General features: G+C 48.5%; 1 protein-coding gene across 1 annotated transcript; it reads right to left on the bottom strand.

Moving 5' to 3' along the window:
- Positions 1–3286: 3286 nt before the first annotated feature.
- On the bottom strand, positions 3287–15648 carry LOC112080573 (AT-rich interactive domain-containing protein 1A). The gene is made up of 8 exons (XM_070442629.1): positions 14421–15648; positions 13986–14075; positions 12394–12564; positions 10266–10575; positions 4508–4668; positions 4229–4329; positions 3751–3960; positions 3287–3523 (listed from the first exon to the last, which is right to left on the bottom strand). Exons 1-8 carry the CDS (start codon positions 14755–14757, stop codon positions 3287–3289), a joined length of 1617 nt encoding a protein of 538 aa, XP_070298730.1. The 5' UTR covers positions 14758–15648.
- Between the last annotated feature and the right edge of the window lie 220 nt (positions 15649–15868).

The following is a 15868-nucleotide window of genomic DNA, read 5'->3' on the forward strand; positions in this document are numbered from 1 at the left end:
TAGCTTTCTTTACCCTGGAGGTCCATCCTCTGTGGTGTAGTGAGCAGTCACGTAGCTTTCTGTTACCCTGGAGGTCCACTCCTCTGTGGTGTAGTGAGCAGTCACAGTCACGTAGCTTTCTGTTACCCTGGAGGTCCACTCCTCTGTAGTGTACGTGAGCAGTCACGTAGCTTTCTGTTACCCTGAGGTCCACTGCCTCTTGTGGTGTAGTGAGCAGTCCCGTAGCTTTCTGTTACCCTGGAGGTCCACTCCTCTGTGGTGAGTGAGCAGTCACGTAGCTTTCTGTTTACCCTGGAGGTCCACTCTCTGTGGTGTAGTGAGCAGTCACGTAGCTTTCTGTTCCCTGGAGGTCCACTCCTCTGTGGTGTAGTGAGCAGTCACGCGTAGCTTCTGTTACCCTGGAGGTCCACTCCTCTGTGGTGTGTGAGCAGTCACGTAGCTTTCTGTTACCTCTGGAGGTCCACTCCGTGTGGTGTAGTGAGAGTCACGTAGCTTTCTGTTACCCTGGAGGTCCACTCCTCTGTGGTTTAGTGAACGTCACGTAGCTTTCTGTTCCCTGGAGGTCCACTCCGCTGTGGTGTAGTGAGCAGTCACAGTCACGTAGCTTTCTGTTCCTGGAGGACCACCCGTCTGTGGTGAGGGCAATAGAGGGTGACTTGGATAATTCATTGACAATTTTGATATTTTTCTGTTCATAAAGATCTGGCATGATCTTGCATACTGAAGTGGGGGCGCCAGGCGATTTCCTAGCGTGGCTCAAGCACTTTCACCATATTTTTAAACCCTTTGTTTTCCACAAAGAGTACGGCCTCATGTCTGCAGAGATAAACATCCAGTAGATTTAGTGATGGCTTTAGTCCTGTCTTGATTCTGCAGGCAAGGGCTTAAATGCCGCGGTGAGAAGTTTGTCTGTTGGCTGAGTTGCTCCCGTCACACCAGGGTGATGACGATTTAAATGTGGTGGCCACGCTCCATGTATTTCCATGATCATCCGGAATTTCTTGTGGCACAATGCCTACACACCGTAATGGTGTTCGCACCCCTTCTTCCGTCATCATATGACAGGGAAGCCTAAATGCAATTGATTGGCCGGTCCACATGCGTGCCGAACCGTGGGGGTGATCCGTGCGGTCCGTTACACACTAATCGTAACCATTGTGAATGGTTTTATGTTGTCGTCTCCCCCTCCCACCTTTCCAGGCCTCCAGGTTACCCCCCAATATGCCCAGGGATGATGGGAGCAGGGCCTCCGTATGGCCTGGGCCGGGGCCATCAACAGCATGCAAGGTATGATGAACCAGGGAGGACCCTACGGAGGAGGGCCGATGGAGGGAACATGGCCAACAACACACCTGGTGAGTCTGGACAAGATATCCAGTCTGTGGTTGCGTCTGGACTTTTTTTTAATACACCCAACTCAAGTGGACAAAAGATTGCTATTGGCATATCATCTGACGTGATATTTGATATTGTATAAAATTGTCAATGAATCGATTGAAATGTTACCCCTCCGATTTGTTCTCCATCTGCCAGGCATGGCTCCTAGCCCTGAGTTTGGCATCGATGTCAAACTGAGCCCAGCAAGAAGATGAACAACAAGGTGGACGGCACGCCCAACCTGAAACCAAGAAGGTAAAGAAGGTTTTTGTCACTGACTTGTGGTACTGAATGATACAGTCAGAATGAGAGAGCTGCATGGTTGTGTTTGTGCATAGAAATAGAATCCCTAGAAGGCCAAAGCCCCTCTGACGAACCTCATGGGTACTCAATGTGCTGACCTGGCATTGTGATTGGGACTCTACTTCTATGAGTAGTGAGTGGAAGTAAGTTGAAGTCAATGGTGAATGTCAAGCCAAATCCTCACCTCTTCCTCCTCCCATTTCCCTCTTTCAGAAGTCAAACTCTTCGACGTACGACCATAAAAGATAACTCGTCTGTATGGCTGGGTCGGAGCTGGAGAGGAGGACGTGGGTAAGACCGGTACCTGGCGTTCGCTGAGGATAAGGCATGGGCATGACCCAACTTCCTCCGCCGTGGGACGAAAACCTCTAGACTCTTCAGACTTTACGTCTCGGTCAAAGAGATCGGAGGCCTCACACAGGTCAGTGGTTCCTGTGTTTGTAGTATTTTGTGTTTAGTGTGTGTCTATTTATCTCTCTGTTTTAGTACACCGACGTGTCATTATTTGCCTGATAATCTTGTGTTATTGTCATTTCATTTCTCTACAGCAGTGTAGAGTTGTTCTATGCCAAGACACGACATATTTAGCTAGTCTGGACTGTCTGGGAGCTGTGGTGTTGTAAGCTCTCCTCGTTGCTTCCGCCCACCAGGTGAACAAGAATAAGAAGTGGAGGGAGTTGTCCACCAACCTGAACGTGGGCACGTTCCAGCAGGCGCGCCGCTCCCTGAAGAAGCAGTACTCCAGTGTCTGTACGCCTTCGAGTGCAAGATCGAACGTGGCGAGGACCCGCCCCGGGATCTCTTCACTGACGCCAAAAAGACCACCCAGCCCAAGATCCAGCCCCCAGCCCAGGTCAGTGTCTGTCTGTCTGTCACCCCCCCCCCCCAGCCCAGGTCAGTGTTGTCTGTCTGTCATTTTGTTACGTTACAGCCTTATTCTAAAATTGATTGTTTTAAAAATCCCTCCATCTAAACACAATACCTCATAATGACACAACAACAAAGTACAAAAAAAACTATAAAGCAGCCTAAATGTTTACTTAATTTTTATCAAATTTAGAGTGTTTGTGGCCTGAGGCGGCAGAAGGACATCCAGGACAGGACACATACCAAACAGACCAACACATACCAGGCTAAAGGACACATCGACCCCCCCCCCTCCTGTCTTTACACACACTTTGGTAAATGCCAGGAAGTATTCCCCCAGATATGCTCATGAAACTGTCGGAGGACACCACAAACACACCCGTGACTTACTACCTTAGCAACGCTATCACTTATCAGCCAAAACAGCGGTGATTTATAGAAGGCAGCAGCTCATACAGAGATGACAAACGGCGTTGGAAGATTGCCTTTTAACTTTAAAATGAATAGGATACAGTAAAATATGCTAGTTCATGGCCCAGTTATATGGGGCGAGGAGGGAAACGAGAGATCCATGTGATAAATAGCACAGTAACCACACCAACCTCAAGGGACTGGAGAAATGAAACATTCTTTCATTCATTCCAGTTGAATCAATGTGACTATAAGTCAAACTGAACAGAGTCGGTATGGGAGGGAGGGGACGTAAAGGTTTAGTTTGACTGTCCGGCACTGACATGGGCTAGAGGGCTGATGCACACACACAACACTGACCTGGGCTGGGGGGCTGGATCTTGGGCTGGGTGGTCTTTTTGGCGTCGATGAAGAGATCCGGGGGCGGGTCCTCGCCACGTTCGATCTTGCACTCGAAGGCGTACAGACACTGGATGTACTGCTTCTTCAGGGAGCTGGCGGCGCTGCTGGACGTGCCCACGTTCAGGTTGGTGGACAACTCCCTCCACTTCTTATTCTTGTTCACCTGGTGGGCGGAAGCAACGAGGAGAGCTTACAACACCACAGCTCCCAGACAGTCCAGACTAGCTAAATATGTCGTGTTCTGGCATAGAACAACTCTACACTGCTGTAGAGAAATGAAATGACAATAACACAAGATTATCAGGCAAATAATGACACGTCGGTGTACTAAAACAGAGRGATAAATAGACACACACTAAACACAAATACTACAACACAGGAACCACTGACCTGTGTGAGGCCTCCGATCTCTTTGACCGAGACGTAAAGTCTGAAGAGGTCTAGAGGTTTTCGTCCCACGGCGGGAAGGTTGGTCATGCCCATGGCCTTATCCTCAGCGAACGCCAGGTACCGGTCTACCCACGTCCTCCTCTCCAGCTCCGGACCCAGCTCATACAGACGAGTTATCTTCTCATTGGTCGTCGTCGAAGAGTTTGACTTCTGAAAGAGGGAAATGGGAGGAGGAAGAGGTGAGGATTTGGCTTGACATTCACCATTGACTTCAACTTACTTCCACTCACTACCTCATAGAAGTAGAGTCCCAATCACAATGCCAGGTCAGCCACATTGAGTGTACCCATGAGGTTCGGTCAGAGGGGCTTTGGCCGTTCTAGGGATTCTATTTCTATGCACAAACACAACCATGCAGCTCTCTCATTCTGACTGTATCATTCAGTACCACAAGTCAGTGACCACAAACCTTCTTTACCTTCTTGGTTTCAGGTTTGGGCGTGCCGTCCACCTTGTTGTTCATCTTCTGTGCTGGGCTCAGTTTGACATCGATGCCAAACTCAGGGCTAGGAGCCATGCCTGGCAGATGGAGAACAAATCGGAGGGGTAACATTTCAATCCGATTCATTGACAATTTTATACAATATCAAATATCACGTCAGATGATATGCCAATAGCAATCTTTTGTCCACTTGAGTTGGGTGATTAAAAAAATGTCCAGACGCAACCACAGACTGGATATCTTGTCCAGACTCACCAGGTGTGTTGTTGGCCATGTTCCCTCCCATCGGCCCTCCTCCGTAGGGTCCTCCCTGGTTCATCATACCTTGCATGCTGTTGATGGCCCCCGGCCCAGGGCCATACGGAGGCCCTGCTCCCATCATCCCCTGGGGCATATTGGGGGGGTAACCTGGAGGCCTGGAAAGGTGGGAGGGGGAGACGACAACATAAAACCATTCACAATGGTTACGATTAGTGGTGTAACGGACCGCACGGATCACCCCCCACGGTTCGGCACGCATGTGGACCGCCAATCAATTGCATTTAGGCTTCCCTGTCAAATATGATGACGGAAGAAGGGTGGTGGACAACACCATTACGGTGTGTAGGCATTGTGCCACAAGAAATCCGTATGATCATGGAAATACATGGAGCGTGGCCACACATTTAAATCGTCATCACCCTGGTGTGACGGGAGCCAACTCAGCCAACAGACAAACTTCTCACCGCGGCATTTAAGCCCTTTGCTGCAGAATCAGACAGGACTAAAGCCATCACTAAATCTACTGGGATGTTTATCTCTGCAGACATGAGGCCGTACTCTGTTGTGGAAAACAAAGGGTTTAAAAATATGGTGAAAGTGCTTGAGCCACGCTAGGAAATCGCCTGGCGCCCCCACTTCAGTATGAAGATCATGCCAGATCTTTATGAACAGAAAAATATCAAAATTGTCAATGAATTATCCAAGTCACCCTCTATTGCCCTCACCACAGACGGGTGGTCCTCCAGGGTAACAGAAAGCTACGTGACTGTGACTGCTCACTACACCACAAGCGGAGTGGACCCTCCAGGGTAACAGAAAGCTACGTGACTGTTCTCACTAAACCACAGAGGAGTGGACCTCCAGGGGTAACAGAAAGCCTACGTGACTGCTCACTACACCACAGCGGGAGTGGACCTCCAGGGTAAACAAGAAAGCTACGTGACTGTTCACTACACCACAGAGGAGTGGACCTCCAGGGTAACAGAAAGCTACGTGACTGCTCACTACACCACAGCGGAGTGGACCTCCAGCGGTAACAGAAAGCTACGTGACTGCTCACTACACCACAGAGGAGTGGACCTCCAGGGGTAACAGAAAGCTACGTGACTGCTCACTACACCACAGAGAGTGGACCTCCAGGGGAACAGAAAAGCTACGTGACTGCTCACTACACCACAGAGGAGTGGACCTCCAAGGTAACAGAAAGCTACGTGGACTGCTCACTACACCACAGAGGAGTGGACCTCCAGGGTAACAGAAAGCTACGTGACTGCTCACTACACCACAGAGGAGTGACCTCCAGGTAACAGAAAGCTACGTGACTGTGACGCTCACTACACCACAGAGGAGTGGACCTCCAGGGTAACAGAAAGCTACGTGACTGCTCACTACACCACAGAGGAGTGGACCTCCAGGGGTAACAAGAAAGCACGTACGTGACTGCTCACTACACCACAGGGAGTGGACCTCCAGGGTAACAGAAAGCTACTGACTGACTGCTCACTACACCACAGAGGAGTGGACCTCCAGGGTAACAGAAAGCTACGTGACTGCTTCACTACACCACAGAGGAGTGGACCTCCAGGGTAACAGAAAGCACGTGACTGTCACTTACACCACCAGCGAGTGGACCCCAGGGTAACAGAAAGCTACGTGACCTGCTCACTACACCACAGAGGAGTGGACCTCCCAGGGTAACAGAAAGCTACGTGACTACTATTCACTACACCACAGAGGAGTGACCTCCAGGGTAACAGAAAGCTACGCTGACTGCTCACTACACCACAGAGGAGTGGACCTCCAGGGTAACAGAAAGCTACGTGACTTGACTATTCATACACCACAGACGGGTGGACCTCCAGGGTAACAGGAAAGCTACGTGACTGTTCACTACACCACAGACGGGTGGTCCTCCAGGTAACAGAAAGCTACGTGACTGTTCACTACACCACAGACGGAGTGGACCTCCAGGGTAACAGAAAGCTACGTGACTGGGTCACTAAACCACAGAGGAGTGGACCTCCAGGGTAACAGAAAGCTACTACGTGACTCTCACTAAACCACAGAGGAGTGGACCTCCAGGGTAACAGAAAGCTACGTGACTGCTCACTACACCACAGAGGAGTGGCTCCAGGGAACAGGAAAGCTACGTGACTGATCTCACTACACCACAGTAGGACGTGGACACCTCCAGGGACAGAAAGCTACGTGACTGCTTCACTAACCACAGAGGAGTGGACCTCCAGGTAACAGGAAAGCTACGTGGACTGCTCACTAACCACAGAGGAGTGACCTCCAGAGGGTAACAGAAAGCTACGTGGACTGCTTCACTAACACCACAGAGGAGTGGACCTCCAGGGGTAACAGAAAGCTACGTGACTGCTCACATAAACCACAGAGGAGTGGACCTCCAGAGGTAACAGAAAAGCTACGTGACTGCTCACTAAAACCACAGACAGGAGGGGACCTCCAGGGGTAACAGAAAGCTACGTGACTGCACTCACTAACCACAGAGGAGTGCTGGACCTCCAGGGTAACAGAAAGCTACGTGACTGCTCACTAAACCACAGAGGAGTGGACCTCCAGGGTAACAGAAAGCTACGTGACTGCTCACTACACCACAGAGGAGTGGACCTCCAGGGCATCGGAAAGCTACGTGACTGTTCACTACACCACAGAGGAGTGGACCTCCAGGGTAACAGAAAGCTACGTGACTGACTGCTCACTACACCACAGAGGAGTGGGAGATGTGAAGTCCGGTGCTACAGACACACCCCCTCTATGAGTCACAAAGGCACAAATCTGGTGCAGGTACTGCTAGGAGCAGGTAGGAGCAGTAGCAGAGTGAAAGCTAGAGAGGCCCAATAGCAATATCCCAACCACCACAGATAATGCCAAGAACCAAGTAAATGCAGTGATAGAAGCTGGACTGGSGCCACAGATAGCTGGCTTTGCACATGTGATCAATTTAGCATCTCAAAGGGGAATCTCAGTGAACAAGTTGGGCCACCTCCTTSGGAGGATCAGGAAGGTAGTTTCCTTTTTCCACCGAAGCACAACAGCTGCTCATGTGCTTAAGACCAAGCAGGAAATGCTACAGCTACCGACCCACAAGCTCATACACCATGTCACAACAAGATGGAACTCCACTTATGACATGTTGGAGAGCCATCTTGAGCAGCAGACAGCTGTGTACTCTGCACTGACAGACAAGACCCTGAAAAAACATAAAGACATCATCACCTTGTCTGATGATGACGTGAAAGTGGCAGAGGAGGTCCTCCAGGTGCTCAAACCCCTCAAAMCGGTYACAACCCTATTGAGCACTGAACCTGTACCGTCTGTGTCCATGATCCTACCTCTGAAAACAAGGATTCTACAMTCCATGGSCCCAAGTGAGGAAGACAGCACCATCACTACAGATGTCAAGGCTGCCATTAGAGAGGACCTGGACCCCAGATACCCCCCTAATGGTCACGACTACCTTCATAGATCTACTGCACTGGATTCAAGGTTCAAGTCCCTGTCTCACCTCGACCCTGTCTCACCTCGACCCGGCCTCACCTCGACCCTGTCTCACCTCGACCCGGCCTCACCTCGACCCTGCCTCACCTCGACCCTGCCTCACCTCGACCCTGCCTCACCTCGACCCTGACCCTGCCTCACCTACGACCCGGCCTCACCTCGACCCGGCCTCAACTCGACCCTGCCTCACCTAGACCCTGCCTCACCTAGACCCTGCCTCACCTCACCCTGCCTCACCTAGCACCAACCTGTCTCACCTAGACCTGTCTCACTAGACCCTGCCTCACTAGACCCTGCCTCACCTAGACCCTGCCTTCACCTCGACCCCTGCCTCACCTAGACCCTGCCTCACCTAGACCCTGCCTCACCTAGACCCTGTCTCACCTAGACCCTGCCTCACCTCGACCCTGCCTCACCTAGACCCCCTCACTAGACCCTGCCTCACCTAGACCCCTTGTCTCACCTAGACCCTGCCCTACACCGGAGGACATACAGTGATCTCACCACTGACATTGTGGCCACTGAGGAGGTAATAAATGATGAGTGAATTACTTCAATAATAAATATACTGCAGGCTAATCTTAGTCTATGCTATTGCTATTAGAATCATCMATTTTTGATTTGGAATAATAATGGCTTTTATTAAATGTTATTGGCACAATTACAGTTCTATGAAATAAACCAAATAATTAATTGGTTTAATAGATCAAGTCCTTTTTTCTGCAGGGTCAAGCCACAGAGCCGACAGGAGCAGACTCAGAGGCACCTCCTCCACAAAATATTTCAGCCATGAAGGCGCTTTTCGGGGAGACCTTTGCGAGCAAGGACACAGGCAAGACGTTTGCCAACACCATCGAAGAGGAGGTGGCATCCTACAAGGCAGCAAGCGGCATTCCAGTGGATGGTGGAAAACATTGCCAAGATGGCAAGATGCTACCTGGCTGTGCCTGGCACTTCAGTTCCTAGAGAGGGTGTTCTCCACAGCAGGGGACATAGTGACTGCAAAGGAGGTCTATCCTCTCCCCACACAACGTAGACATCATCATCTTTTAGAAAAAGAATGTGAAGTTATAAGCTCAGGTCTGCTTTGTWTTTTCTTTTTGTTTGATGACGTGGACACGGGCTATTTTGACGTTCACTTTGACGTTCACTTTCTTCCTTTGACGTATTGTTCAAAGGAAGAAGGTATCAAGCCTCATATTGCACTTTAATTTAACAACTGAGTATTGAGTATTTTATTTGAAGATTTTATTTAAACATTGAAAAGTTCCTTGCTTGAAGTATTTAAGTAATAAATGGAAAGAAAAGTTATATTTGTCTCCCTTTTTTTAATGTGATCTGAAAAATGATCCGATCCGTGACTCAAAACAGTGATCCGAACCGTGACTTTTGTGATCCGTTGCACCACTAGTTACGATACATGACAGTTAAAAAATAACAATATTCAAAACATATATACGGAAGAAAATCGTTGCTGTCAGATGAAAATGTATTCAAAATAGCTTCTGAAGTTTCATAACTGTATGTTCGTCAATGGAGAAATATGGCAGTTTTTTCCATTTCCTGAAAAGATTGTGTTGAAGATAAGAGGCTTGCTTACTGTATTTCTCATCCCTCCCTTTTCTTACAGAGGCCCACTTCTGCCTAAAATGCCTAGTTGTCTCCTCTCCTTTCTTCCTTCTCAACATCCTCAGTGAACACTTGGGTTGCACTCAGTAGGGCACACCGTAGCAAAACGCTGTATTTTTGTTCTTTCCGTTTCAAAATGTTTTACTCCCTACTGAACAGGGCCCGGTCTTACCTCGTGATGTACACGTCTGTTTCCGGCCTATCTTTACATGTCTGTCTGTCTCTGGAGCTCTGTGGCTAATGTCTTTCTCTCTGTGGCGCTGTTTCTCTGCTTGGAGACTCAGCTGACTTCCTGACTGAACAACTGTGTGACACACTGCCTGGATCACTGTTCTCATAAGCCACCTCTCTTTCCTCTCTGTCCCTGTGTTCCCCTAGGTCGTCTACATCTTAGATGGCTGGCTGGCTCACACCTGACCTCTCCTCTCACACAGCAGAGCCTGGGAGTGGGAAGAATCAAACAATGGGTTTTTCAGGGTCACACAAACACACAATTTCCAACAAAGAGATGAACCATGTAATATTGAACGGCACTCGACGCTGACCTGTCTCCTAAAGCAGTAAGGAAGTGTCGTTTAGTGCAGACCAGGCAGCCTACCTGTTGTGTATGGAGTTGGCTCCGTGGTGCATGGCAGAGGCTGCATCCGGAGGGCCCCCGGGGCCCTTCCTGTTCATGCCTGGAGGGGGGCACATCCCAGAGGTCACCTGTGGAGGTATGCCGGGGCCCATGTTGGGGCCCATCCCGGGGCCGTAGGGGCGGGCCCCCATCTGACCCGGACCCATCCTGCCAGGGGGCATGCCTGCATACGGCGCCCCACCAGCCTGGCCTGGCATAGGGTTCATGCCCCCCGGACCACCAGGGTAGTTGGCGTTGGGCATGCCACTGTAGCCGGGCTGTCTGGGGTAACCTGGAGGGTGGGGAGAGAGACAGAGAGAMATCAGGGGACTGTTCAGAAGGGCACACCGTAATGGGTTTTATTATTGGACAAGTCCATGTAGTACCTCCCTGTGTCACTCGGTTTCAAAACGTTGAATTTTTACTGAATACAACCCAGGTCTTACACTAACACAGCAAGAGTCCAAATCCTAAACGCGGCGTTGACTGAACCAAAATCAGGAAAATAACTTAACAGACAGGCCTAATATTTGAGTTTAGAAAGGAGGCTTTTATTCAAGCAAATAGATGGATACCTGTGGTGAAGCTTTAGGCCTGTTGTATGTAGCCTGTGGTGAATCTAGACCTAGCCTGCCTCAGCAAGCGTCTAGCCTCCGGCATATAGAAACCTGGCTGGGAGTTTCCGTGGTCCACGTCTACATTTAACTCCACAGATAACGCCTCTCTCTCGGTCTCTGTTCTGACAGGCTAGCTGATGAAACAGGGTGTAGATGCTGGACTAGAGTCCGATTCGATGAGTAATCCTTCTCCGTACTTCTTCAAAGACCGTGAAGAAAGCCCTCTGAGGGATGCAGCTTCAAAAGGTTCTCTGTGTCTAGGCTACCTCAGAAACGCTGTGACGACTGTAGGATGACAATTGAAAAATCTTTTGAAAGATTTGAATGTTCTGATCTTTTTTTAACGGTCCAGAGAGCAATACTAGGCTACTAGAGAGGACCATCAATAGCTTTACAAATCAGGACGAGCCCTGTGTGTATGTTACAGCAATAGCACTTTAAAGCAGGAAAGGAAGCACGTGGCTCCTACTACCGATCTTCAGGAGGATCATATGCTCCCTGTTGACGCGTTCATTTCCCCTTCTCTTCCTCCCCCACTCCTTTCACTAAAGCTGGAGAGAACTTATTCAGCAGCTCTTGGAGGACATTGTTAAAGGGATACTTCGGGATTTTGGCAAGGAAGCCCTTTATCTACTGACCCAGAGTCAGATGAACTAGTGGCTACCATGTTGATGTCTCTGCATCCAGTCATGAAGGAAGTTAGAGGTAGTTCAGCGGACCCAATGCTAACTAGCGTTACTGCAAATGACTGGAAAGTCTAAGGTCTATCTATCCGCTAACGCTAGTTAGCAACTTCCTCAACTGCACGCAGACATAAAAATGGAATCCCACTAGTTCATCCGACTCTGGGGAAGTAGATATCAAGAGCTTCATGCCAAAATCCTGATGTATCCCTTTAAAACCACAAGGTGTTTCAGCATGCAGCCTTCATCAGGGGTTTTACCTCACACGGAGCGCCCAAAAAAACGATTGCATAGCTGCCATCTGTTTGTATGAGGTCTACATAGGTGAGACCTTTCTTCTTAAAGCTCTGCAATATGTTAACTTTGGGGGGGGGGGGGGGGGGGGCCGACCAAAATCACATTGAAAGCAAGTCTTAGAAACGGTAGATCTGTTCTATGCTTCCTGTTCTTAAGTTTCATTTTTGCATCTTTTACTTTGGGTTTTGTACACCAGCTTCAAACAGCTGACAATACAATATTTTTGGTTATGGTACAATTATTGTCTGCACTAAACTTGCTGGTTTTGTCACAAACTGCAATTAAGCAAACTATTAGAATTTTAACAACCAGGAAATGGCGGAGCGGTTTCTGCATAGTGCATCTTTAACATTTACTTAACCAGGTTAGTCTCCTTTTAACCAGGTTAGTCTCCTTTTAACCAGGTTAGTCTCCTTTTCAAGAGAGACCTGAAATCTTTTGGCCGATCATCGTTAAGCGGGACAGAACCAACTTAATGACTTCATTGTGTACAAGCTGTGTACGGGGCTTCACCTTGTGGTCCGTACTGTCCACCCTGAGGGCCGTAGTTCCCCATGGAGTTGTTCTGAGGGTACGGCCCCATCCCAGGATGCATCTGGCCTCCCGATGACTGGCGAGGGGATAAGGCGGAGCCAGGTTGCTGCGGCGACCCGTAGGGAGGCATCTGGGGGTTACGCAAGTACACTACAAAAGACAGAGAGGGAGAGATGGAGAGGAAAATGTTAGCTATACTCTTCCATTTCCACACAGCAGCCATAGAAATATAGTTCCATTTCCACACAGCAGCCATAGAAGTATAGTTCCATTTCCACACCAGCAGCCATAGAAGATATAGTTTCCATTTCCACAACAGCAGCCAATAGAGGTGTAGTTCCATTTCCACACAGCAGCCATAGAAGTATAGTTCCATTTTCCACACAGCAGCCATGAGGTAGTTAGTTTCCATTTCCACAACAGCAGCCATAGAGGTAGTAGTTTCCATTCCACACAGCAGCCTAAGATAGTATTTCCACACAAGAGATAATAGTTCCATTTCCACACAGCAGCCATAGAAGTATAAGTTCCATTTCCCACACAGCAAGCCATAGAATGTATAGTTCCATTTCCACACAGCAGCCATAGAAGTATAGTTCCATTTCCACACAGCAGCCATAGAAGTATAGTTCCATTTCCACACAGCAGCCATAGAAGTATAGTTCCATTTTCCACACAGCAGCCATAGAAGTATAGTTCCATTTCCCCACCAGCAAGCCATAGGAAATATAGTTCCATTTCCACACAGCAGCCATAGAAGTATAGTTCCATTTCCACACAGCAGCCATAGAGTATATAGTTCCCATTTCCACAACAGCAGCCATAGAAGTATAGTTCCATTTCCACAACAGCAGCCATAGAAGTTAGTTCCATTTTCCACACAGCAGCCATAGAAGTATAGTTTCCATTTCCACACAGAGCCATAGAAGTATAGTTCCATTCCACACAGCAGCCATAGAAGTATAGTTCCATTTCCCACACAGCAGCCATAGAAGTATAGTTCCATTGTCCACAAAGCAAGCCATAGAGTATTAGTTCCATTTCCACACAGCACCATAGAAGTATAGTTCCATTTCCACCACAGCAGCCATAGAAGTATGTTCCATTTCCACACAGCAGCCATAGAAGTATAGTTCCATTTCCAACAGCACGCCATAGAAGTATAGTTCCATTTCCCACAGCAGCCATAGAAATTATAGTTCCCATTTCCAACACAGCAGCCATAGAAATATAGTTCCATTTCCACACAGCAGCCATAGAAGTATAGTTCCATTTCCCACACAGGCAGCCATAAGAAGTATAGTTCCATTTAAAGCCAAAGACATCCAACAGCAGCCATAGAAGTATAGTTTCCATTTCCACACAGCTAGCCATTAGAAAGTATAGTTCCATTTCCACACAGTAGCCAAAGAAGCGTAGTTCCATTTCCTAAAACCCTATCAACGTCGGGTGTTGAATGTCATTCAGTCCTTATCCAAACAAACCATAAAAAAGCAAGGTGATTTGTAGATCGTTCAGGCTGCAGTCAGGGTAGTCGATCTCAAACACGACCTATATCTTTTCATACTCACCCCTGTCCTGGCCCATGGCTGACTGGCCCATGGATGTGTGGAGAATGCCGTCTGAATGGACGCTGGGCGGCCGGGGAGGCATCTGGTTACCTGCGTGATGACATCAGAGAGATTCAGACACGCTGGGCATCATAAAAACAGACCATGCTTCTGATTCGTACAACAAAAGCTGTGGTTTACAACAAAAGCTGTGGTTTACGACAAAAGCTGTGGTTTACGACAAAAGCTGTGGTTTACGACAAAAGCTGTGGTTTACGACAAAAGCTGTGGTTTACGACAAAAGCTGTAGTTTACGACAAACGCTGTGGTTTACGACAAACGCTGTGGTTTACTTTAGGAAGCTGGACGTGTACTATGTGGTAGATTACTGCTTCTCTCTGGAAACCAGTGGCTCTATCATAAGTGTGTGTGTAGCTCTATTCTCTCTGTACCCACCTGGCACGGCAGCAGGTGACAGGGGTCCGGAGCGCGAGGGGGTGACGCTGGCAGGGGAGCCCACGGGGGAGGGGGAGGGGGAGGGCCCGCGGATGTCAGGCAAGTGGGGCGAGGTGTGGGGTGAGAAGGGTGACTGGGCAGGGTTACTCTGTTCCCCCTGGCTACTGGACACCCCCGACGTGCTGACGCCCGGACTCAGAGCCCCCTCCGTACCCGTTGGCAAGTCATCTATGGAACCAGAGAGGTCCTGGAACAAGAGAGAGGAGAGAATTAGAACCACAGAATGAAATAGAACACTAGGAAGTATGACTGGAGAAACAGGATTTATTTGGAACATATGGTTTTGGTTATGCACAGTGTTAATGTTCACTTGGCTACTGAGGGTTGTACAGCTCAGACATATTGGGCAGCAAAAGTCATCTCATCTGTCCAAAGTCTACAGAGAGGATCCAGATGACCAGAGTCCAGCAAAGAAGACAACAGACCAGAGATTCCGTTAGCCGGTAAATGTTGGCTTTTGTGCGTATTCAAAAAWTTTTAAATCTTAATTAAAATGCAAAAGTTAAAATTCAACTAATGCGAGAGCACCAGCCGCTGCCATATGGACACATTGATACACCGTGATGATTGACGGCTCAATAGTCTAAATGAGAACATGGAACAGACGGCCAATGCAGACGTTGACCTAGAACTTCCATTGTCAACTAAGTCAAAATACATAAAGCCGACAACAACAACAGAAAAATCGAAAATATACTGACGAAAATGCTGGTTCTCTCAAACAAATTCACCCCTCTCCTCAGCCGGTCTGCCTTTCTGACTTGAGCTATCACTAGTGAAGTGCAACATTGTATCAAATCACCTGGATCCTCTCTAGGGAATTTGCAACATAGTCTCAACTACTCAGAGTTTCCAGCACCAGTGAGCTCGGGAGAGACAGTTGTTTTTGCGAAAGGTATTTTATGATGTTGATATTGATATGATGTTATTTTGCTCTTTCACACCGAGGCTTGGATATTACCGAGGGGGAGATTGTTGGAAAGATTTCTCAAATAGGCCTACTGTGAGGACGTATTAGGCTATCATTCGCAATATATGATTAAAAACCAGACTTCCTTGATGTACTGTGTGAGGTGAATCAAAAAAAGACTGAAGCTCAGCTTATTAGTGGTCGATGTGGTGAGATAAGACAACCAGAAATCCCCAAATGGGCATTTTCCTACTTTTGAGCACAAAAGTGCAACAGCCAAGACCAGGTCCCACTAGATTCTACTTCAAACCTGCTAAGCAAGCTTTCCCTACAAACCTCTGGCAAACAACCGCTGGCTGACATACCCTGCAAACAACCCTGGCTAACAACCCTGCAACAAACGCGGCGCGCTAGTCAACCATCTGCGAAACAGACCCTTGCAAACAGACCGCTGCTACAAACCCGCCTGGCAAACAAC

This window comes from Salvelinus sp. IW2-2015, unplaced genomic scaffold (assembly GCF_002910315.2).
Source record: "Salvelinus sp. IW2-2015 unplaced genomic scaffold, ASM291031v2 Un_scaffold16380, whole genome shotgun sequence".
NCBI lineage: Eukaryota > Metazoa > Chordata > Actinopteri > Salmoniformes > Salmonidae > Salvelinus > Salvelinus sp. IW2-2015.